Source organism: Arvicanthis niloticus, chromosome 20 (assembly GCF_011762505.2).
Source record: "Arvicanthis niloticus isolate mArvNil1 chromosome 20, mArvNil1.pat.X, whole genome shotgun sequence".
NCBI lineage: Eukaryota > Metazoa > Chordata > Mammalia > Rodentia > Muridae > Arvicanthis > Arvicanthis niloticus.
In genome coordinates this window covers 6,412,778-6,438,241 of record NC_047677.1, presented here as the reverse complement: position 1 = coordinate 6,438,241, position 25,464 = coordinate 6,412,778, and the positions used below count along the sequence as shown (strand labels likewise).

The 25,464-nt window shown below is 40.6% G+C and overlaps 1 protein-coding gene across 2 annotated transcripts in view; it reads right to left on the bottom strand.

Moving 5' to 3' along the window:
• Positions 1-25,143, bottom strand: part of Ros1 (ROS proto-oncogene 1, receptor tyrosine kinase) — a 112,567-nt gene extending 87,424 nt beyond the window's left edge. For both annotated transcript variants that reach the window (XR_013105219.1, XM_034524422.2), the window contains exons 1-8: positions 24,674-25,143; positions 16,457-16,501; positions 12,605-12,664; positions 11,049-11,075; positions 6,782-6,842; positions 3,807-3,955; positions 2,784-2,922; positions 153-354 (exon numbers count right to left, since the gene is read on the bottom strand). Coding sequence is in view for 1 of the 2 variants with exons in the window: in XM_034524422.2 (XP_034380313.1) it covers positions 153-354; positions 2,784-2,922; positions 3,807-3,955; positions 6,782-6,842; positions 11,049-11,075; positions 12,605-12,664; positions 16,457-16,501; positions 24,674-24,796 (806 nt within the window). In the remaining variant the exon portion in view is untranslated. The remainder of the gene's footprint in view (positions 1-152; positions 355-2,783; positions 2,923-3,806; positions 3,956-6,781; positions 6,843-11,048; positions 11,076-12,604; positions 12,665-16,456; positions 16,502-24,673) is intronic.
• Positions 25,144-25,464: the final 321 nt, after the last annotated feature.

Here is a 25,464-nt window from a genome sequence, read left to right as displayed (position 1 = left end):
ACATGCAAACTTGAGAAAAAGTACAACTTCAGCACAATGGAATGGAGTCAGTGGCATGTCTCCGAATACACTTCACTGAGTTTTAGCCAGCTTCCCTAAATCATCAGCATGCCTGCATTAAGGCTGGTGTTATTTCTCTGTTTATCTCTTACCTGTAGGTGGTGTTTGGAAGAGTAGAATAAAACTGGAAACTGGTTCTCTGTGTCCCTGAATCTAATTTGTGATTTTTACTGATCAGCCTTAAATTATAACCCAAAATAGGTCCACCTGGGAAGTAGGGTGGAGCCCAGCTGACCTCCACAGTGTCAGGGCTGGAGCTTTCGATGTTCACGATGAAAGGTGCAGTTTCTGGAACTGGGGAGATAACGAATGACACAGTGAGAGTGCCAAGTGCAGATTTCTATGCTCTTAGACTAGAATAAGGAAAAAAATGTGTTCAAAGGTGACAGAAATAAGATCTTTTGATTAATACTGAAAAATGTGACTGAGGGATGGGAGTTAGAAATTTTGAGCTGGAATTCTTGCTATCTTAATCATACCAGCTAAGTACTGAACAATACTAAGACTGTTTCATTTCCTCAATTTTAACTTATGAAATAACACAGTATCGGAGACTTGAATAGAACCTATCTCCTAGACAAAGAGCTGTCAAAACCCTCTGGAGCTTTAAGGGAACGGTGGGAGGAAGGCACATGAGAAGAGGAGAGTCTGCATCAAAGAGAGTCAGTAATTATCACAAGATGACCAAAGCACATCATGGGGCTTTTTCCTTCATGAGCTATGGCCTAACTAGTTCCAGATGAAAATGTGCTTCAGATAAGCAGGAACTGGAATGATCTGCCTCTCTTGTACTACTATCTGCCCTAACAATCTAGATGATACCTCCTTTACAGCCCTCCAAAGTCCCTGAGAGCCCTGCCTGGCAACCTCATTCACACCGTACCCCTGCTGTGGATGAAGGGAACATGAATTAAATGATGAATCATTTACCCACAGATTCTACATGCTTCTTGCAGAAAGGCCAACAAATGATTCACCAGCCCAACTTTGTTCCATGTCTCCACCTATTAATTGCATCTTAGCCCCATGGAATAGTGTATCTCCTCTCTCCACAGAATGGTGTTTTAATGTCTTTGAATTTGAGTAGAGTTCTCTCCTTCTGAACACTTTTGGCAAATGTTCTGCCCCCCATTGGTGGACTAGAAGTAGTAGGAGTGAGATGGTTCATCTGTCACACTGGATTGTCTTTAGAAGGTCTTTCCATAAGCTTCATAGCATTCCTCTGATACAATCCCCCCCAAACTCTCACACTAATCATTAGCAGACACAAACATCTTGGTGTTTCTCCTTCCCTCTGTGTACTTCTATGTGAAAGGAAAAAAAGAAATGACCTCCCACTGAATTAGAATCAGTATGTCAACAGCAACTCATTAGAGTCAACACTCAGATATGATCTGCTCCATTTCAAACAAGTTAAAAACCAACACACAGCAAGAAAGGATGGCTATCCAAATCTCTCTCTCTCTCTCTCTCTCTCTCTCTCTCTCTCTCTCTCTCTCTCTCTCTCTCTCTCTCTCACACACACACACACACACACACACACACACACACACACAAGTTGTCTCTTTTTAAAGTAATAACTTGTCTGATAAACATTTCTCTTGGTTGGAGATAGAGTTCTCTTTGGAATAGCCCAAGGGAAAAGGGCACTAATACCAACTAAAATCATATCATTCTTTTGGCCAAAGGGAATATAAGGCAGTAGTTATGAACATAAGTATCTGAGTATCTCATCAGCAGAAGATGAACTAGAGCTGGCAACCTGATGAAATTAGTTGGGGGCAGGTCTCCATCCTTCATGAGTGTCATTTCTTTGGTAATTAGGTCTCAGAGATTCTATGACCACCTCTACTGATTATTCTCTGACATTTCCCCTTAGAGCCTAAGATGAGATGCTGGGTTAGGGCCATGCTTGCAGTGCTGTGGATTAAAGTAAAACATACAGCTCCTCCTTTGTCCCAGCAGTGAGTGTCTCATTCACTCACTCCAACACACTGGCATATTCCTGTTTCCAGGTCTGTCACAGTCTACTCTCTAAGATCAATTTCTGTCTTAGTTTGGGTTTTTATTAAAACCTTCAAACACTGATAAAAACAGTATTTGGGGGGAAGAACTGGTTTATTCTGGCTTACAGTTACAGCGCATCACAAAGAGGAATCAGGGTAGGAACTCAAGGCAGAAACCTTAGGCATGAGCTGAAGCAAAGAAGTGCTACTTACTGGCTTGCTACCCTTGGCTTCGTCAGCCTGCTCTCTTATACAACCCTGGACCATTCACCCAGGGGTGGCATCAGCCACAGTGGGCTGAGCCCTCCCGCATCAACCATTAATCAAGAAAATGCTGCCACGGGCCAACCTGATGAACGAAGTTCTCCTATTGAGGTTCCTCTTCCTAGTGATTCTAGTTTGTATCAAGTTAACAATAACTAACCAACACCCCTTACATGTTAAGTCATGACCACATTTCCCTTTAAAGAAAATGTGGACTCAGCAAGAGCAGGGGTCATTGTTTTGATCACTGAAGAGTTGTAAATGTTACCAGGCACAAAGTTAAAAGCTCAATGAACACATGGAATACCGAAGGACTCCATTTCTTTCATTGCTTAAAACAGAAACAAATGAAACCAAAGCTTCAGAATCATGTCCTTATGTTACAAGTGGTGTGTGTGTGTATATATATATATATATATATATATATATATATATATATATATATATGCCTACCTCCATAAGGATGAGTTCTGTAACTGGGACTTGGAGAGGAATAAAGATGCAGCTGGGCTGTGAAGATCCAACCCACTCGAAAAATATATTCCGTGAATGGATGCAGGGGTTCCACTGTGAATGAGAGCTTGGACACAGTCTAGATACAGAAGAGACAAAAGTCAACACCTGTTGCCCCATTGGGACATGGAGTTCAGGTTAATTTGTGGAAGACAGGTGAGCCATTGGAGATGGGGCTGCCCAGATCCTTCTGGCTGTGAAACAGACCAGGAGCTGAGCTTTTAAACATCAGTCGGCACTATTCACACCATCTTCCCCTTCTTCAAAACAGAAAAGCTAAGGTTTTAGTTATTCAGCACTTAACCTAAGAATTTACTTGAATATTCTCATGTTACTATATTTGGTATCTTGGGTGAATTTTTCTTTTTATAAACTTGCTCATGCTTTCCTGAAAGTGGCCATCCTGAAAGGCTACCATACCCTACATTTCTAAATTAGAACATACCCCTGTGAGAATCTCCCTTCTGCCCTTCACCCAAGCTGGAATCCCTTTTAAAGGCAAGGCAGAGAATTATCAATAGTAAAAGTGGTTCTATGATGCTCTGCTGAAGGAATTATATTTGCAGAATATATGCTTCTCCTAGAGTAGCAGAGATTAAGTATCACTTAATCCAACCATAATTCTTAATCTGTGCTAGAATGCATTAATGTCAATAAGTCATTTTCTTTATCTATGGGAGATATTCCTCTGAACCCCCAATGGAAGCTTGCCCAGATTGGCCTCAGACTCACAATCCTCAGTCCACAGAGTGTTGGGATTGTATCCCTATTCCACCACAACTGGTTTCAATCCTTTATTTTTTTCAAATAATTTTTCATTTAAACATTTTAAGAACTATTTGAGCACAGGCAACTGACATTTTGCAAACCAAAACCACAGGTGAGGAAGGCATAATATTTTGGAGCTTCGAATAATTTAGGGACAAAATGTCTTCATTTAGATAAGGAAATAGCTTTACTTACCTCTGTGTAGGTCCAGCTTCCTGGAAGTTGGGAATACTTCCATTGAATGATGTATTTTACTCCAGAGATGTTGGCAGGGTTCCATCGTAATGTCACACCATGACTTCCAATGGAAGATGCAAACGGTGCTGTAGGAAGCTCTGTGCTTTCTGGGGAGGAAACATTTCATTCACTAATCACTCCTGTGGATGGATGTGCCTGATTTGTCCAGTTCTCTCCTGCTCAATAACACACCTGAGCAATAAATTATATTCAAGGTAGCTTTTCTCTTTTTATCTCAAGCAAGCAACAGTGTTCTGAGACTGCTCAGTCTTCTTTTGGGGCCCCACTTACTTATAGACAGACCTAGGTGTATGGGCCCTTTACCTAGTCTTGACCCATCCATCATGCAAGCCATATTGCACAGATCAGAAGCAGATGAGAAATTTAAGCAAAAAGTTGATTATCTTATATTCTGGGAAATGTATGTAACTAAGCTGCTAATATAATTATAAAACATTTTTTTAAAGTTATGAATCAGGTTTACACCTTTTTCAGTTCTGACATTCTTGGTTTTTAGTAAATTTTTTATGGTTCTTTGGAACAAATGAATTCTCTGACCATTTGCTCTATTAAACATTGTGATTTCAGAACTGTGTGTATCCTAACAACTTAGCAGATTCTTGAAACAGTGGCACATTAGCCAGGCCTGGTACCTCATAGCTATAATACCAACATTCATGAGTCTTAGGCAGGCTGCAGATTGCCAAGTCTAAGGCTCAGCTACACAATGAGGGTTTCAGTCCAGCCTAAGCTACAGGTGAGTCTTCTCTTAGAACAAACAACTACAACGAGGCAGCAAAAAGATCTTGCCAGCATGGCATAGACGGTAAGGGCGCTGGCTGCTGAATCTAAGGACCCTAGTTCAATTCACAGCACATGAACGATGAAAGGAGAGAACCAACTCCTACAAGTTGCTCTCTAAACTCCACAAGCATGCTAGGACACGGATACACACACAACTTAGGGACTGAAGAGATGGCTCGGTGATTAGGAGCACCTCATAATCTTACAAAAAACCTGAGTTCAGTTCCCAGCACCCAAGCCTAATGGCTCACAACTAGGTGTCACTTCACCACCAGGAGATTTGACCTTCTGGCCTCTAAGGGCACCTTTATTCATATGCACAAACTCACACATGGACACACGTATACACATAATTAAAAATAATACATCTTTTCAAAATTAAAGTAAATAAATTTAATTTAGAAACTTTAAAGAGCAGACATTTTAAAGGGCCAAATTACATATTTATTTCACCGTTAAATAAAAGTTACTGTATGTTAATGACAATCATTTGCCCCTTAAATACTTCATAACTTCTCTGGTGTGGGTAATCTAATTGAGTATTGCCATAATGGATTCCTGTCTTGCACTTAGTTTTTTTATGAAAGTTTTGTTATATTAGATATCACCAAAAGTCTCAGCCTTATTAACTATGATATCATAGAAAGAGTACAGTGGGATCTCCTGTTATTCCATGAACCATAACTGAGCAGCAGAGCCACCAGCATCCAGTGGATGTCCACTCACCCTGTATCCCTTGGGACTGAAACTATCCTGTAACCCCCTCTGAGAATGTTATGATGCCCTAGGGTGCTTCTGTTATGTCTTTGGGGTACTTCTATGTACCATTTGGAAGTCACAAATACAGATTTTATCTATAGTTAATCTTCACAACAAAGATGGAAAAAATGCCACAGCTCTACCCCTTTACAGAAATAGAGTATAGTTTTCTGTTTCTTTTGTTTATGAGATACTAAAGGGCAGAGTATATTAAGACAGCAAGCAACGCTCTCCTCCAAATTCCCAACAGCCAGTGGGGTAAACACAAGCTTCTGAAATGAAAGCTTATGGAACATGCAGGCTTGACTTACCAAAGTTCTGGCACATCAGATATCACTGGAGAATCAGTGCATTGGGGCAAAGCCACTTGTTTAGGCACACACACACAGACACACACACACAGACACACACACACACAGACACACACACACATATATATATATATATATATACACACACAAGCTTTCCACCCATTCCAAATCCAGCCCTGGGAGGCTTAGCTTCTATACACTTACAAATTCCTCCTGCCTTTTCTGAGTTACACCCACATAGTAAGTTTTTTGAATAACTACTAGCTGAACAATGTACTTCACATTAAATAAATTATTCTGATACCTTCAGCTCATCCAAACAGCAGCCTTCCTTGATATCAAGTCAGTCTGTCCAGGATGTAGTGCCCCTCATTAGGATAACAGGGCTTGGGATGGGCATGTAGCTCATCAGTAGAGTGCTTGCCTAACATGCGCAAGAACCTGTAATTTGATCCCAAGAACCCCATAAAACTGAGTACAGTGGTACATTATTCCCAGGAGAACAGAAGTAGAGGCAGGAGAATTAAGAGTTCAAGGTCTCCCTTAGCTACATATTAAACCCAAGGCCATTTGGGCCCTGAGAACCTATCTTAAATGCATGGATAGATAGATAGATAGATAGATAGATAGATAGATAGATAGATAGATAGATAGACAGATAGACAGACAGACAGACAGTCTGATGTTGAAGACAAAGTACTGCCCTTAGTATCAGTCATGATTCACATTTCCTGTATTTTATCTACAAGAGGTTACTGGCTCTTCATCAGCATGGCCTTAGTATTTGAAATGACAGAACTTTTTCATATAGAAACACTGGCAGAGACAGTTTTTGGTTTTTGAGACAGGACTCTGCAGCCCAGGCTGACCTTAAACTTGCTGCAGTCATCCTACCTCAGCCTTCTGGGTGCTAGCTCTACAGGTGAGAGCCACGCAAGTCTCATAGACAAACATTTTCTATGCTATTGAGATGCAGGAGTGTGTGGTTTGACAGACGCTCCTTAGCCTTGCATGGGAATAAATCCCAGGTGGCAGAGATTATCGGCAGTGATTTCTTACCCATCACTTCCTCTTCATAGCTCCCCTCCGCACTGCTGCAGCCGACCTCACAGGACTCCCTCTGTGAAAGACAGGTGGCATGGGTCAGTTCAGCCTCGGTGCCATGTTTGCTGATAAACTTCAACCAAAATCAGGAACCTAAATGCCTTCTCTAACTTTATAAGTAAGGCGAGGTGGCACACACTTTCCAGGTAGAGGCAGTAGTTCAAGGCCGTCCTTAGCTACTCAACAAGTGTGGGGGAGCCTATACTATATAAGAACCTGTCTCAAACAGAGAGAGAAAAAGAACGAGAAAGAGCGCACTCGTTTAGGGCGTACAGAAGTTCTGGCGGGTTTTAGTAATTTCCAAAATTGAGTCATCGTTGACACAATTTGATTTTAGAACATTTTCCTCTTTCCAAGAAGAAACCCTGCAGGGTGCCTTATACATTTTAATTAGTTTTGTTTCATTTTGGTGACTCTTGATCTATTGAATTCATTCTGTGGCCCTGTCATTCTATAGTTTGAGGAAAACAAAACAAAAACAAACAAACAAAAAACTCTGAACTTAATAGTCCAATTTTATTTTTACTATCTTGGTCAAAGTTTTTTGATGATCTGAAAAACTAAAATTCCAGCTCAAGATAATGCATTTTATTTTCTATTTGTAGTATTTTTCCTACTATCCATAGAATTAAAAATTGACTACCAATTATACAATACTCAATATTCTAATGGCTATCTTCATACCAATGCTAACTTTTAAGGTCTCCAACAGCCTAATAACAATGGACACCTTATCTCATTAAAGCAAAAAGCAGGGTACATATTTGAGGACTGAAACCCAAATTACCCACAACTTGGGATTTTTCACCCTTAGCTGCAGAGAAAAGAAACCCATAGGGGGAAAGCACACATTGTAAAAATCTAGAGAGGCTGTGCTCCATCTTCCTGGTATTCTCTAGTTTATAATTGCAATACCAGGAACTGTCAGTTCTTAGGATGATGGCAGAAACCATAGCACAATGCACCTGCCCTGGAAGAAAGAGCGGTAACATGCAAATATTAACTTGAAGATGTTTGAACTGTGCACTGAAAGGAAGTAGGGACCGATAAGCCTGGGTTTGCTTAGTTAAGGATTAATTCAAATACCATGCTTTGGGCTTGGGATTGTTTAACTTAAAGGTTCAGTTATTTGTCACATCCTCTTTGGAGATTTGAGTAAAGCTCATTTAGCAAGACTACCCAGTGTGGAGAAAGTACAAACCACCAGGCAACAGAAGCATTTCAAAAAATGAGCATTTTTCTTTCAAAAAACAAAGGACTTTGTTTAAAAATGTATGTTGGTTGAAAATATAGGCCATCTAGGGAAAAAAAAAAAAAAAAGGAAATTGTGACCCTATTTTTCCTGTATATTTTTTCCAGGGGAAACATAGAATAAACTTTTCATCAATCTAAGAGTTTAAACATTATCCCAAGTGGAGGCTAAACTATCAGCAATGCTACCCCACTCATGAAGGCAAAGCAACATCAGACTTTAGGATGAAGGCAGCCAGCATTTCCCAAGCCTAAGGTGCCTGGGGTGAACATAGAGGTGGTTGTTTCGAAGCAGTTCACACTGCACAGAACTAAGCCAGACCATGCTAAACCTTCCTAACTCTGTGACCCTTTAATTCAATTCCTCATATTGTAGTGACCCCACCACCACAAAATTATTTAGTTGCCACTTCATAACTGTAATTTTGCTACTGTAAGGAATCATAATATAAGTATCTGATATGCAAGATATCTGATATGCCCCACAGGCTGAGAACCGCTGACTTTTATAACCATCTACTCCAGGATACTGGGCTGCCAACACTCTTCTGCCCAAGGACCTCATCCAACTGCCATATTCGAGTCTATCCTCACTATCAGTTGCCCATAGTAGTGAGACCATCTTTATTATCCCTTGGCTTCCCAGACTGGCTCATAGGCTGCTTGCACCTTTCATAATTTTCTAAGCACAAGGAAGAAACACCCCTGTAACCTCCATGTGAATTGCAACATTCTTTTCTAAAAGAGCTTTCATTCACTCAAGAATATTTATTGAATTTCTTTTTTTGTTCTCAGTATTGTTCTCGGCTATAAGAACATGGAAGCAAACAACATAGTTTCCTACTTTTGCGGAATTTACACCGTCTTAGAAAGGGATATAGAATAAATGAATGACAAGTTTAAAGCAAACACCTCAGACAAAAAGGAACGTGGCTGAGCATGGTAGTACTGGTTTGTGTCGGGGCAACAGGCACAAGAAGCAAGAAGAGCAAAGCCACGGGGTGTGACTAGGAAGCTTCCTTTAGTGTGATCAGCTGGAACAGTACAGAGGTGACTCTCAACTAAGACTTGAGCAAGTAGAAGGAGCAGAGGTTGTGATGGTGTTCGTGGCGTAGATAAACCTCTAGATTCAGAAAGGGCCGTCTACAGTTATAGAAGAGCTGACGCCACGGTGTCTGGCACAGAGAATGTGGGGAAAGGGACTCAGGTTGGGTCAGACGAGGGACAGTGAGGCTGTCAAATGGAAATTATAAAATACAAAAAAAAAAAAAAAAAGGCTCCCAGAAATAAGGAAGTTTGCATTTACCCTCCATCAAAAGGCTAAGACATTGTCATAGATACACTTTACGTTTTAAATGATCGAGAATGTTGCAGCTCACGTGGTATCGCCATTTTCTAGGTTCTATTCTGCGAAGTCATCATTTCTAAGCTTTACCTCCAAAGACTACATAATACAAAGCACCCATGCTAGAAACATCCCTGATGAAAGTGTTTGATTCCAAAAGGTATGGATAACTGAATTAAAACTCTTGTGGAGAAAAAGAATCACATTATATAAGCATGGACCAACAGGAAGCACAATGATTGACATGTGAGACTCTCCTTTGTTTCCCTGACTGGCACGATCCTTCTAATGGCTGTCATTTAAAAGGAATGTTGCTTTAATCATATAATAGGGTTCTGAGGAAATTTGGTTTTTCCATCTCATTAGGGGAAATCCTCATCTGTTCACCTTTGGGACAAATTTCTCACTCTGTTTCACGTCAGTTAAACCCCAACTCTACCCCTGGCAGGGAAAGTCGTATAGCCACTGACTATTGAGTGTTTAAAGCCCCAGCGTATAGCTTCACTTCCTGTTAAGAAGGAATATTTTTGCCTTGATGTTTATTCATGAGTAATCATGCATATCCTGCTACGGGAAAGGTAACATAGTTTCAGCTCTGGTTTCAGGGCACCTAGGTCGAGCATAACAACACTTTTATTATTTTATTTATTTATTTATTTATTTATTTATTTATTCGTTCATTCATTGAGGTGGAAGCTCATGCCATGGCCTAAAGATATAAATCATAGGACAGTTTACAGGAGTCAATTCTCTCCTTTCACCATGTGGCTTCCTAGTATCAAACCCAGGCCATGAGATTTGGCAGCAAGTTCCTTTTCTCACTGAGCCATCTTGCCTTCCCAGGTTTTAAAACTGAAAAATAATGCACTTCTTAGCAGATAAGCAGAAGAAAACGTTATTCAACGTGTTGGCAAAGGATTTTGGCTAATACAGGAATGGAATTAAAGGGTTCTCTTTGTTTTGGGGTTTTTTTTTCTGTTCTTTAGTTTTATTTTTTGGATTGTATGATCCTCCTGCCCCTACCTTCTAAGTGTACATAATACAGATGTACACCACCACACTTGACCTAACATGTCTCATTTAATGTGATGTAAATATGTATGGCAGAGCACTCTGTGTTTGGAGAAAGATGGCCCAGTGATTTAAGGGGTTTGCGGCAAAGCTGACAAGTGGATTTCCATCCAAGAACCCATGTGGCAGAAGGGGAGAACGACCCCGGCAAATTGTCCTCTGATTTTCCACACACGTGCATGAACACATCCACCTATCCAACACAAACACAAAATAAATAACATATATGTGTGTGTATGTACATATACATTTATTTATATATGTGTATGTGTATGTGTGAATGCATATATACATATATGTACATATACATATATGAATTTGTATATATGCACATATATATTAATAAAAACTTACATAGACATACAGATATAGAAAACAGCAAGTGTCTGTGCCAAGACTGGATTAGATTCTCCCATTAAACCCTTCCCATAGAAAGAAATAAACAAATAGATTTGTGACTGAAATTTTCTTCATCTTCCTTTAGTAGGTTTTCGCAGTCTAAGAATACAGACTTGGGTCTGAACATATTTTCTTTGCAAGTGATTGTGAACTCACCTCACAAATAGTGGCATATGTGTCATTCTGCATTGAAAAAAACAGAAAGAAAGAAAAGTTATGTAAGGTCGTGAAAGTCACAGATAACTTTAGTAAATCAGCTGTGCATTTCCTCCAACAGAATTTTTTTCCAACAGTATTAATCAGCAGAAAAACTAACAAATAGGAGTTCATGTGGGCATGATGGCACATGCCTGTAATCCCAGCACTTGAGGCTGATGCGGGAGGGTCTCGAATTCAAGAGCATATGGAAACCTTGCAGAGAGAGGGGGGGGAGGGGGAGGGGGAGGGGGAGGGGGAGGGGGAGGGGGAGGGGGAGGGGGGGGGGAGGGGAGGGGAGGGGGAGGGGGAGGGGGAGGGGGAGGGGGAGGGAGAGGGAGAGGGAGAGGGAGAGGGAGAGGGAGAGGGAGAGGGAGAGGGAGAGGGAGAGGGAGAGGGAGAGGGAGAGGGAGAGGGAGAGGGAGAGGGAGAGGGAGAGGGAGAGGGAGAGGGAGAGGGAGAGGGAGAGGGAGAGGGAGAGGGAGAGGGAGAGGGAGAGGGAGAGGGAGAGGGAGAGGGAGAGGGAGAGGGAGAGGGAGGAGAGGGAGAGAGTATAGGTAAACCAGTGTGTCAATAGCTCAAAAAATATGTTTGCATCACTAGGAATAATAAAGTGAGTTATCTACTAGAAAACTCTAAGCATACTGGAAGGCAGCTGAAGCTCAAGAGAGACAGACTAAATTGAAAGCCATCAATAGCTCTAGCTAACAAAGCCAGCGGGTTCTTCTGTCCTCATTGGCTTCCTGAATGGTTGCCTGGAAACAAATGGTATCCCCACTCATGCACTCAGCAAGAGTTAGTTAGTGCCTGCTTTGTGTTCCACTCTGGTCAATGGAGGAAAAATGGTGTAAAAATGGTAGAGTGCTTTCTACCCTGGAGGAACTCACATAGTGGTATAAATTACATTAAACAGATAACTAGACAAATAATTAAGTTGCAATTTGTAATGATATGTAAGAATAACTCAGACCAGATGTCAAATGTTCCTCCTTTTGCAAAATTGTATTCTGTAATTCACAAAGCCACAAGTGGGTATGTGCATAAAAACTTTTATTGTTGAGGTCGGCAAAACAAGAAAAAATATGAAAGTGTATATGTAGAGAATTAGTTTATATTTTTATAGAGACTCATGATGTTTGTTTCGCAGGCTGGGTTCAAATACCAAGGCATTCTCCTACTTCTGTCTCTGGAGTGACTGGACCACAGACCTGGATTGCCAAAACCAACTTTAATATCCTTTTAAAAATGCCATAGTTATAATTTGGCTCAGTAACAAGAACAACAAAAAAAAGGTATTAGGAGGCTGGGATATGGTTCAGTTGGTAGATTGCTGGCTCAGGTTCAATCCCTGGTAGCCACATCGCTGATGTGGTGGTACATGACTGTAATCATATAATCATGTAATCATGGAGGTAGGTCGGAAAGTTAAGATCATTCTTAGCTACATGTGAGTTTGAAGCCAGCCTGGGCTACACAAGACCCTGTCTTAAAAATATGTAACAAAAAGTAATACTTACACACTTTAAAGCACACTTTTCCTGATCTACAGAGTTCCAAAACTGACATCCTTGGATGCACTACAAGAGATGAAACACAGCTGTGAATGGAGAAATGAGACTTTTTGTCCCTGGAAAGTACATAAGAATGAAAAGTACCACCTTGTATCTTAGAAATAAAACTCTACTGAAAAAGCTAAGACCCCTCAAGGATTTGAGTGGGACTTTTAATCAGAGCTATATATCTGCAGACAGGCTGGAGCACAGTGTGGCTCACTGCAAGCTGGCAGGGAAACAGAGTGAAGTTCATCCTTGGACAGGATAAAGCCCTTAAGAACATCCAATACCCTGTTCACTAGATAGATGGCAGCAGGTAAAGTCCAGGGCAGCTAAACAAGAAGCATACCATGAGTCTCCATCTGCGCCCATATAACCAGCAAGACTCAAAACCAGGGGTCCCAACAAGGTAAACTGTCAAAACTACTAGGTAGACCATTTTTAAATCTGTTGAATTATGGCTGCTTTTATGCCAAAGCTGCTCTCAAATGTCATCCTATGGCTGTCCTGGTCTCCTGGTGCACAGATGGCTCATGCCTCCCACTTTGTCTATGCCATGCCCTCTCTCGTTAGACACCTGCACCTTCCTCTCCCTACAGAGTCAGCATGTGACACACAGGGTCCCTCACACCGCGCATCTCCCGTTTGCATGTTGGTGTTGCCGAAACTAAGATCCCAGACATTTTTTTTCTCTAAACTCTTCACCCTCATTCCATGAACATGGAGGGCGTCCTCCAGTCCTGCTGACCCAAGTTCTTTCTGGCCTCTAGACTCGTAGTCTCGGCTGTAATATGCCCTTCACCACTTGCCAAAAGCTCATGGACCACCCCTCTCACTTGCCTCTTGGAGAAGATCTTTCTAAAAACCAAATGTGGCCCAGGCATGGTGGCTTACAACTTTAATCCCAATACTGGGAGACAGAGACAAGTGGATCATTATGACCTGGAGGCTAGCCTGGTCTATATAGCAAGTTTCAGGCCAGCCAGGGCTACATAGTTAAATTCTATTTTAAAAATAAAGCACCTGGCCATAACATTCCCTTAATTTTAATTCATCTTTCTCCATTGTCTTGTATATCAACACCAAATTGCCAAGTATGGTATCCAACATTCTCATTTCCTGGGCAAGTTAGTATAACAGTTAACACACACTTCATTCTATCTGATTTATGCTTTCACCTTCTCTTCTTTCTATAATGCAGCTTCATTTTTATTATGTGTGTGTGTGTATGTGGTGTGTGTGTGTGTGTGTGTGTGTGTGTGTGTGTGTGTGTGTGATGTGGATATCAGAGGATGGTTTCTTGGAGTCAATTCTCCTTTTCTTCCATGTGAGTTCAAGGTATCAAATTCAAGTCATAAGGCTTAGTGGCAAGTACTTTTTACTGCAGATTCATCATCTTAACTGGCTGAACACTGTTTCTTAAATTATAAGTCATAGTCTCTCTTGAATGAGGAGTCATAAAAAATTGGCAAGGGAAAAAGATTTCTAAATGTTCAAAATTAATTTAGAATCCTATATGTAATGAATCTAAGATATTTCTAGAAGCACTCACCCATGTTGCATTGTATGACTTCTCTGTAGCCTCACTTCTAAGCACATGATATGAACACTTTACAACATGTGTGTTGACACATCACATAGCATCAGAGAATGCTCCGGAACTCAACTCAGCTCAGATTCAGGACTTTTATAGTATGAATAGCATTGGGGTTTTTTCCAAGTTGTTTATACAAAGTTTTCTGTTCTCATAAAAACATAATGATTTAAGTTTTTTTAAGTGACTTTTATAATTTTCTATCATCATTTCTGTTTGAATGAAAATGGCCCCATAGGCTCATATTCTTAAGTACTTAGTCCCTGGTTGGTGGAACTGTTTGGGAAGGATTAGGAGGTGTGGCCTTGTTGAAGGAGACTGGCTCTCTCTGCCCTGCGATTGTTTCTCAAGATAGGAGCTCTCAGCTGTTGCTCCACACCATGCCTGCCTACTGCTGTACTCCCCGCCATGATGGTCATGGACTCTAGCAGTCTGAACTGAAAGCCCCAAATATATTCCTTCTTCTATAAGTTGCCTTCATCATGGTTTCTGATCACAGCAGAAGAAAAATAAAACAATTATCCAACATGAAGTAGCAAATTAGTGTTTCTTTAAATTATATTGTTAGACTTCTTGATTTTAAAAGTTGATGTTTGGCCACTTGTGCAGTAGCGGTACTACTGTTGTGGGGATAAATAATTCCTCTCTAATGGATTTAAGGTCTCTCTAGAAAAGTGTACAATTGTAAACCTGGTCAAAAACTGGTGGTAGGGGAAATGACAGGCCTGAAAAGGCAGTGGCTCTTAACCTGTGGGTCACAACCTCTTTGGGAGTCTAATGACTTTTTCATGGGGGTTTCATAGCTGATATCCTTCATCTCAAATATTTACATTATGATTCATAACAGCATCAAAATGAAAGTTATGAAGTAGCAATGAAATAATTTTATACCTGGGGTCACCACAACATAAGGAACTGCGTTAAAGAGGATCAGCATTAGAAAGGATAAATAGTTCTAATCCAACAGTCACATAGATGTTTACACTAAATGAGTCCCAAAACCAAACCGAAAGTCATGGATCTAGGAAAGAGACTATGGGTAAGTGGGGATTTATAGAGTTTGAACAGAGATGGGAAAAGGGAAGAGGAAATAATCAGATATATTATATGCATGTATATAATTATCAAAGAACAAACTTAATTTTTCTACATTTGGTCTTTGAATTCTGACTTGGGATTAGTAGAGAATTCCTAATCATTTCTGAAGTGGCCCACCATTTTATATTACATGTTTATACAAAAATGTATTTTAGCATTGACAATTATAAAATCAAAATAGCTGTCAGTTTTGGAAAATGCTAAAGATGCCATACATCTTATAGAATCAAATATTTGACTAAAGGGTGAGGGAAATGGTTCAATGGTTGAGAGCATTTATTGCTCTTGCAGAAGATTTAGGTTCAGTTCCAAGTGCCCACCTACAGGAGTTAGTTCTTTTCTTCCAACCATGATGGCCTTGGAAATTGAACTCAGCTGGTCAAGTTAGTGGCTGGCATCTCTTCCCACTGAGCTCTCTCCTATTAAGATTTACATCATTTTCCCATATACACCAAGATCATGTGATATCTCCTTAGAGGAAAAAGGGTCTCAAGTGGGAAAAAGTCTAAAAATCTTTGTACTGGAAAGCTCTTCCTCTTAGTTTGAAGGCCTTACAGGCAAGTGAGGTACACTGATCTTCTATGTGACCTCTTATTTATCCCATAATAACAACACTGTTATGTTTTCTGTTCATGGTTTTATGTATGTGTCTGAAAGGTTTGTGGTTCCTTCAAACACAAGTCCCAGTTGTACACTTCTTCCACCTAGCCCAATGCCTTCACATACTCGCGTTGAGCCTATAAACATTTGTTGGATAAGTGAATCTACGTGCAGAAAAGTAATAAAACCACAAAACATAATTGCTGAAAGATACAAGAGCTGTATAGCCCAACCTTTTGTCATCAGACATCAAATGATAAAATATTAAGTAATTTATCCCAAGTCACCTGTGTAGGCGAAAATCATGAGTGTGTATTAGTTCTTCACTTTTTTCTACTTTAACACATTTCATTTTTAATGAATTCTATAACTCAGGCTTCTCAGTTTTCAATAGAACTTTTTTCACCAAAGGTGAGTAATTGAGACTTTAGCAATTACTCTTATTGTGATAAAACAGACCAATATTCCTTTTTTTTTTAACCAACACAGACTGCAAGTTCTTGACAATAGAAATGATGACTCACCGCCTCACTCAGATTGTAAGGTGTGCCACTGTCACGCTGCCTGCCCTGCGATGAAGAAGGAGCAATAAACACAATCAACACCATCAACATCATCAATACCATCAATAACCCACCAATGTACCATTACACTTTTTTAAACAGTCTTCCTGGAATGGAATGTTTCCCAATGGTAGAGTGACTTGCCAAGTGTTTTCAAGTCATCTAATCTGATGCAAATCACATATGTAGTACCTAGAAATTCCACAGCATCTGCAAGGATAGGCATGAGAACCTGGCTCTGAAAGGACAACAGAGTGTCATGGCGAGTTAAGTGAACCTGTGGATTAGGTCTCCTGAATTAGAAAAAGAACTATTTTCAATTTTCTTTCTTTTTTTTTTTTATTATCTAGTAACTATGGGTTACTGAGTAATTCCACAAATTTGGAATGTCATATTTAATAAAACATAAATTATCAGCCAAGCAGTGATGGTGCATGTCTTTAATGCCAGCACTTGGGAGGCAGAGCCAAGTGGATCTGAGTTTGAGGCCAGCATGGTCTACAAAGTAAGTTCCAGAACAGCCAGGGCTACACAGAGAAACCCTACCTTGAAAAAACAAACAAACAAAACAAACACACAATTTCTCTCTTCATTTCTCACATATTTGAAACTTTTAAGAAGGCATTTGTGGGACTGGAGAGATACTGACTGGCTCTTTTAGAAAACATGGGGTTCGATTCTGAGTACCTACATGGTAGCCACAACTACCTGTGACTCCAGATCCTAGGAATCTGATGCCCTCTTCTGGCCTCTGCAGGCACTAGGCATCCACACTAGGCATCCACATGGTACAAACGCCCAGGGGCCTGCCAGCTCTCTGGCCATGCTGCAGTGGAAGCCACCACAATGTGTGAGTATGCGGTGGTCAGATGGGAAAGAAAGAGAACCGGAGCAGCTTGAGCACTGTGAAGACAGATGGAACTAGAGACCTGAGTGTAGAAAGGAGTGGCCAGTCCCACCATCTGGGGCCATGGTGAGGCCCAAGCCCCAACTGTTGCTGAGGGCCATGTCTGAGTCTGTGGCTATGCAACAGCAAGGGTGGGGTATCAATGCCCGGGGCTCAAATTACCACTAGAGAACTTAGGAACATCCCTGATCCAGGCAGCTCTTGGGGACCACATGGCACTCAGAAGAGCAGGCCCCGAACTTTGCCTAGGCAGCACAGTAGTTCTGGCCCTGGTAGACAGGGAGTAAGTGAGCCTTCCTAATCTTAATATCCTAATCCCCTGCCTCTATCTCTACAGTGTTGGGATTATAAGCATGAGCCACCATACCAGGCTTCTAAATGTCTAATAGGACTTCGCTTCCCTGAACTTGTTCAAAATGAAGTTTTGATTCCTAAAGGATGATTAAATCCTAATGATATGAATTCAAATAGAAGATAACTGATTTGTAATTTATTATCTCCCCATCCCTTCAAAAACTATGTGAACTTATAGAGGCAAAATAGAAGATGCTGAGTTCAGTTTGTGTCCATGTTAAAACAGAAGCAGGAGACTCCTGATGGCCACAAAGCCTTAGAGCAACAAGCCTGCTTCCCGGTGTCGCTTGTAGAGAGGAAATTCAGCCAGCTGCACAGAATGGCAGTCAAGTGCTTTGGGCAAGGAGGATCCTTTGTGGTATTCTGAAGAAGTGAATTGTGTCAGCTATTTTCCCTACCTCCATTCATTCACTGTCCCTCTCATAATCATTAGAGCTCACCTTTATAGAATCATTCCTACTTCAGGTACTTTTAGAGCCATTTTATGCTACATCTCAATAAGCGGTCTCAACAACCCTACAAAACATGGTCTATAACTAACCCTGTTTTACAGCTGAGGTCCAAAGAGGTTTGTTAAACTGCTTGAGTTCCCATTTCGAGGTACAGGCAAGCTATGTTCCTTAGAAACACCCTACGGCCTCTTTCTCCGAACTTTGGACCTTCAGCTCTTCCTGCAAAGCTCCACTTGCTCCAGTTATCTACCTCCAGCCCACAAACATGGCCCCACATCACAGCCCCTCTTGACTGTTGCAACACTTACTCCTTGGCACAGCCTTCTCTACTCTGGCACCTGAGCTGGAACAAATCAATTTCCTCCCTCACTAATGGCACTAAGTGGCCTGCTCTGCATTTAAACTCATTTTAACATATACTTGCTCCTTAAGAGAAATGCTTGACTTAATATTTCTCATCCCAAGTATAAGAAGACTAATACCTGATACATAATCCACTTAGGGTGCTTCAGATCTATAATCCCAGCATTCAGGTGTCTAAGACAAGAGGATTGATTCAAATTCCGGGCCAGAGAGTGAGACTGTGACTCAAAACACGCAAGTACACACACACACACACACAAACACACACAACAGCAACTATGGACTGGAGAAACAGCTCAACAGTTAAGAGAGCACTGACTGCTCTTCTGGTTTCAATTCCAAGCACCCACATGGCAACACATAACTGTCTGTAACTCCAGCTCCAGGAGTTCTGACACCTTCACACAGATACACATGCAGGCAAAACACCAAGGCGTATAAGATAAAAATAAATAATTAAAAAAGAATAAAAACTTCTCCACAAAAAAAAAATGAAAAAGATTAAACTCATAACATTCTGAGAAAATTCAATCAAATAATGCACTACTATAAAACAATTTTTTATGTTTTTATATATCAATTAAAAAGTAGAGTTGGTGTGTGACCCGGTGGTACAGCGCTAGCTTGCCATTCGCAAGGCTCTAGGTTCAAGCACAGCACTGCCAAATATAAACACATAGATTTAATTTTTTAAGAATTTTAGCCAGGTAATGGTAGCACACACCTTCAGTCCTAGCACTCAGAAGGAAAAAGCTAGGGGATCTCTTAGTTTGAGCCAGCCTGGTCTACAGGATGAGTTCCAGGACAGCTAGAGCTACACAGAGAAACTCTGTCTCAAAAAAAAAAAAAAAATAAAAAAAAATAAAAATTCCAATTCAGTGCAGGCTTTTAAGTATCTAGCCTCACCTGGTGCAAGCTTGCTATATGCAGCTTTTCACACAGACTCCTGATCGAATAATCTCAAATAAGTTTCTTAATGTTCAGGGCTAAAAAAAAAAAAAATCATCTTTTGATGTGCAGGGCTAAAAAAAAATCATCTTTGATATTTATTAATAAATTATTTCCTTTAAAGTTATAATTTACCTCCTAATCTATAGTGAATGCTGACCCCAGCTTACCCACACCTTTGTTAACCATGAGCATTTTTCATAAATACTTATCTCTTTATCAAGCTAAGAGCAGAAATAATTTATTAGTTTTCCCTTTCCAGTTCTTTGCTTGACCTGAGGTTGACTATTGTCACATGCATTTTGGCAGTTTATAATTATTACATTTATTGGGTGGTGGCTTGAGCATGTCACAGGACAGATGTGGCAGTCATAGCCAAATCTGTAAGAGTGGGTTCTCTCCTTCTACCATATGGGTCCTGGGGACTGAGCCCAGGTCACTAGGCTTGGCTCGAACATCTCTGCCCACTTAGCCATCTCACTAGCCCTAAAGTTCTTTTCTGCAGCTAATCATATTCCTGTTTTAAGTGATTTTGTGCATCTCCAATGACTGCACAGGGTGTGGATTCACAGGGGCACACTGTGAGACCTTGATGCCTCTTTGTGGGTCAAAGCCTAATCACAATGATGCTACATATGAAGACATTGTTGACCACTATATTTGTCACTGCTGGCCTGGAAACATAGGTACCCTGTGTGAGAGTGACATAAATAAATGCATTAGTAATCTTTTCCAATTTTCAGGGAAATGTGCTGAACAATCTCTTTGGACAACATGGTTGTCCCGCCTTCCTATTTCAACTACCCTGGAGCCTCAGGTTATGTTTGTATCTGTCAGCCTAGATTACATACAGGAGCCTAGTATAACTGTCCTCTGAGAGGCTTCATCCAGCAGCTGACCAAAACAGATGCAGAGACCCACAGCCAAACATTAGACAGAGCTCTGGAAGTCTTGGGGAAGAATTGGAGGAAGGATTAGGGAAATGGGGTTGGGGGATAAGGACTCCAAAATAAGATCAACAGAGTCAACTGTCCTGGATATTTGGGGCTCCCAGAGACTAAACCATCAACCAAAGAGCATACAAGGGTTGAAACTATTTCCCCACACACACACATATGGAGCAGAAGTGCAGCTTGATCTTCATGCAAGTCCCGAAACAACTGTAGTGGGGCTGCCCCTAACTCTGTTGCCTGCCTCTGGATCCTGCTTCCCTAACTGGGCTGTCTTGTCTGGCTGCAGTTGAGGAGGAAGTCCTGCAGTGATTTGAGGTGCCAGGGTGGCTTGGTTTCCCTGGGAGGGGACCTCTGCCTTCTCAGAGGTGAAGGGAAGAGGGATGGATGAAGGGTCTTGGGAGGTGGGACTGGGAGGAAAGGGGGCTGCAATCTGGATGTAAAGTGAATAAGTAAATAAATAAATAAATAAATAAGTAGCAACAGAGAATGAACTGTCAACTTCACCCTCACTCCTGATGTACACAGCTTTAGACTTGGATCGTTTTCCTTTTTACTGGCCAATCTATTTCTACATGAAAACAAGCTATGCACACTTCTAGATGGTGCACAGAATTTGAGAATTACTCCATTATCTTATTAAGATTTGTTTTTTTATAATTTTAAATTATGTGTGGGGAGGGGATTCTAGTGTGCACTCGAATACAGGTAATCATGGACTAGAGGAATCAGATTTCCCTGGAGCTGGAGTAGTTGTGAGCCCCGAAACCTGGGTTTGGGCTGGGTTAGACCCTGGCTTAGAGCCTCGGTTAAGAAACAAGCTTGAGGGCTCTGCAAGGGCAGTGCACACTCTTAACCACTAAGGAGCCTCTCCTGCGTGCACCCCAACCCAGTTATCTTGGTTTTGTTGTTTTTTAATGTTTTATGTTGACATACAAAAAAGGCATTGATTTTTTAAACATTATTATTATTATTATTATTATTATTATTATTATTATTATTATTATTATTTTGGTTTTTCGAGACAGGGTTTCTTTGTGTAGCGCTGGCTGTCCTGGAACTCACTCTGTAGACCAGGCTGGCCTTGAACTCAGAAATCTGCCTGCCTCTGCCTCCCAAGTGCTGGGATTAAAGGAGTGCACCACCACTGCCTGGCTTAAACATTAAATTTTTAATGTTTAATTTTTAATTTTTAAACATTAAAAAATTTAAAAACATTAAAAATTGATTTAAAAAAAAAAAACAGAGCAGCCTCCTGAAGCTTGTGTTTTCTAATAGTCTTTTAGTCGGTTCCTGGTTGGTAAATTTTAAGCTGTATCATTATTATTGTCTAATTCGTCAATGCTATGAAACTACAATACAATACATGAATAATTTTTAACTGTCTAGTGATCAAAACATGAGCATGTCAGCATACTGCAATGTCCCCGAGGGCACTGGTCACATCGTACTGACCCTGTTGACTTTCCAGCTCCAGTCACTGCAAAATTGGGGTTATACAGATTTCCAGAGAGTCTACTGAATAGAACTGGCACTGCTAAGTCCTGAACTTAGTCCTCAGTTGTTAACTCATTTTTAAAACTGAGAAAATTGTGATAAATCTAAGCCTTTAATTTTCTGCTGTGGGAGCTGGAGAGATGGCTCAGTGGTTAAGAGCACCAACTGTTCTTCCAGAGGTCCTGAGTTCAATTCCCAGCAACCATACGGTGGCTCACAACCATCCGTAATGGGATCTGATGCCCTCCTCTGGCATGTCTGAAGACAGCAACAGTGTACTCATATACATAAAATAAACCATTAAAAAAATTTCTGCTGTGGCCTGAGGATCTACAGCAAAATGCAATTCTACAACTTATTTGACTATGAATCTTTGGGGGAGAGTTGTTTGTTTGACTGATTGATTGATTGATTGATTGATTCTATTTTATAAGCCATCTCATAATGTTAATAGTCTTGAGAAGATTGACTTTTTTTTTTCCTCGAGCACATGGCATCTAGGATTGAAATATAAGGCCAGTAATATATTGAGCTCACACAGAGTCTCTCAGTCAACACAAAATCCCCACTGCTCAAGCACAGAGCTCAGGCTTTTCCCAGCAATTCTAACATTCTTTTCTGTGGTTGGCTTGTTTTCACTGTCTCTTTCACTCTGTATCCCAGTGTATCCTGGAGCTCACTCTCTAGCCTAGGCTGGTTTCAAACCTGTCCTGATTCTGCATCTGCCTCCTGACTGCTAGGGTTATAGGTATGAATCACCATGCTTGACTTAATCCTAACATTCTTTTATTCAAGATCTAGATAGCAAAGATGTCCTTCACAGCAAATGCCCACATTAAAAAGGATGGCAGGGAATAATACTAAGGCGAGAGTCTCTCATGCCTCACAGTGGCGACGCTCAGTTGTCCATCCACCTACTTCTGTCCCTCCCAAACCTGCGTGGGAGGCTCAGCTCAGAACACTTTATTACATTTACTGGTCAAACCAGCAGACTGTGTCTCTTACAATGGCCACCTCAGGGGCTGTGCCCTCCTCTGTAGGTGGTGAACAGGAAGGCAGCTCAACAAAGGAACTGACTGTCTGTTCGGGCTGCCAAACCCTGAGGGCATGGAGCCCACACAGAGAGAGCAACAATAAGGAGACAGAGAAACAAAATGAAGACTGTGGTTTGCAAAAATAATCAAAGTCAGTGTCCAGAGTAAGGAAATGGACATCCTGCAGTGGTCTGCGCTCTTGATAGAGCTCTCTAAATGTGTCAGAGACCTTATTCCAAAGGACTTCAGGATCTAAAGGGAAATCCATAATATAAGGTGAAATGAAATGATTGTATGTAAAATTCTAAATACGTTTAAGCCAGCCATAGTAGCTTGCTACTGTAATTCTAATCCTAAGCAGGCTGGAGCAGGAGGATTGCCAGGAGTTTGGGACCAACTTTGATTACAAAGTGAACCTCTGTCTCAAAAAAATTATATATACACACAACATACATGTCAAGATATGTTTGAGAAAAATATCAAGGGCTGACAGAAGAACTACCAGTCTTTATTCTTTCCTCTTTATCATTTAAACATATGTGTATAGACATATGTACATATTTTGCCACATATCCATTGACTTATCAGGAAGTGAATGAAGAGGTTTCTTTTAGGGCAGAAGACTGTAGTCCCATACAGTTCCTGTAGGCTAGACTGGCATGACATTCCTGGCCCTCCTGCCTCGGCCTCCCTCACAATACCTGATTTCTACTTCTAAGTTTGTAGCATAACTACAAAAAGCCAAAGCAAACCTGTCTGCATCCTATGCAATGAGATTTTGGCTAAGACTTCTGTAACCTCTTTCTAAATTGCTACTATCTACAGTTTGCCTGGGCAACAACCTACTGCTTTACTTAAATTAAAACATATATGTGTAACACCCTTTTCTAATCTTCTAGATAGCTCTACCTTGAATACTCCAGTTTAAGAATGAGTACAGTGTTAGACACTTTGTTACTTTATAAGAAGGGTACAAAATGACATACCTAATCTATCATGTTATTTAACCCTTAGATAGGAACAATGCATTTCTTCCTGGTTACAGCTTTTGGTTTTTCAAGTTAATTTATAAATATAAAAGTTAAAAATAAACGTAATGGCTGTTTTAAGCACACTTAAGTCACTTTTGGGGCAATATCAGACAATACAGACAAAAGGGACAACAATAAGAAAGAAAAAATGTTCATGTCAAAACTGATTAGTCAAACCTGATGAATTCTTAGGAAGAAATAGACATAAATAATTTTGTCTTTTGACACAAAATGTGTATCTAGCCTCTGCACCTGCTTCCTAGTGAGCAATCCATCCATAATACAATCACTGCTAACTAACTGGGAAACAGAAAGTTTAAAGTGTACCAAAAGCCTGTTTTATATTTTAAACAAATATTAATAATTTATAGTAAATTACTAAGTAGAATATTTTACAGTTTGTAAAATTTGATTTTATTTAAGGCCTCTCATTCCCCCTGAAAAATCTAGAACTTGAAAACAATTAAATAAAATATTCTTCCTTATATTTTGAAGCTATATATTTCTCCTACCTTCAGGGGGAAAGGGAGGGGACAAGAAGCAGCTTTCTTTGCGACCTTGTCATGAAAAGAAAACAAACCTGTGAGTTACAAGTGGGATTGTGTTCTAATCTCTGCAAAGACAAAAGTCGGTGAAACTTACCAGGTTAGTTACACAGGACGTTAGGCAGCTGCTCAGAACTGTACCCTGCGCCACAGAGATCCATATGCACCCAAGGACCACAAAGTTCACAGGTTTCGGGGTGAGCCAGTGGATGCTCTTCATCACTCAGGAGGGCTGGCTTCCTACACAGCTGGTGCCCTCATATCTCCATCTTGCTTTAAAAATTCTTTAGGCTTCATACTTCAGTTGCAAGTGTGACTAGTGGGTTTTCTGGGTTTTTGTTAGAATATCATTCTCTCTTAAAAGAATATTGAGGCCGGTAGTTTAGACCTTTGGATTTTAGATAGCCTGGAACATCACAGCAAAGCTATTTTATAGTTCAGCTTCCTTTTGCTCCCATGATGAAAGACGTTCCCTGGCTAAAGGTTAGATTATGGAAAAGCTCTCCACATGCAAAATAAACAGCAGGAACTTAGATTGCTTTCCAGCCAGCCGGGCCACACAATCCTGACGCAGAACACTTAGGTCGGTCAGCCAGCCACCCGCAGTTCTTTGAGGTTGACTGAGCTATGCAGGAAATTGGGTTTTGACTGTGCATGCTTAGCAAACCGTATCTCATAACTATTTTAAAAACTGGAAGCTTTAATAGTAAGCAGTGAGTTAGAGAAGAAAATAGGAATGTTTTGAAACCAAACACTTTTTTTTTTGAAAGAGAAAAAAGAAGCTGAAAGCTACTAGACATGTTCTCTGAGGCCAAGTTCAAGGCAAGGAAGTTTGTTAAAGAACTCTCAGAATTTTACTACATATTAACTAAAACACTGCCTTATCAG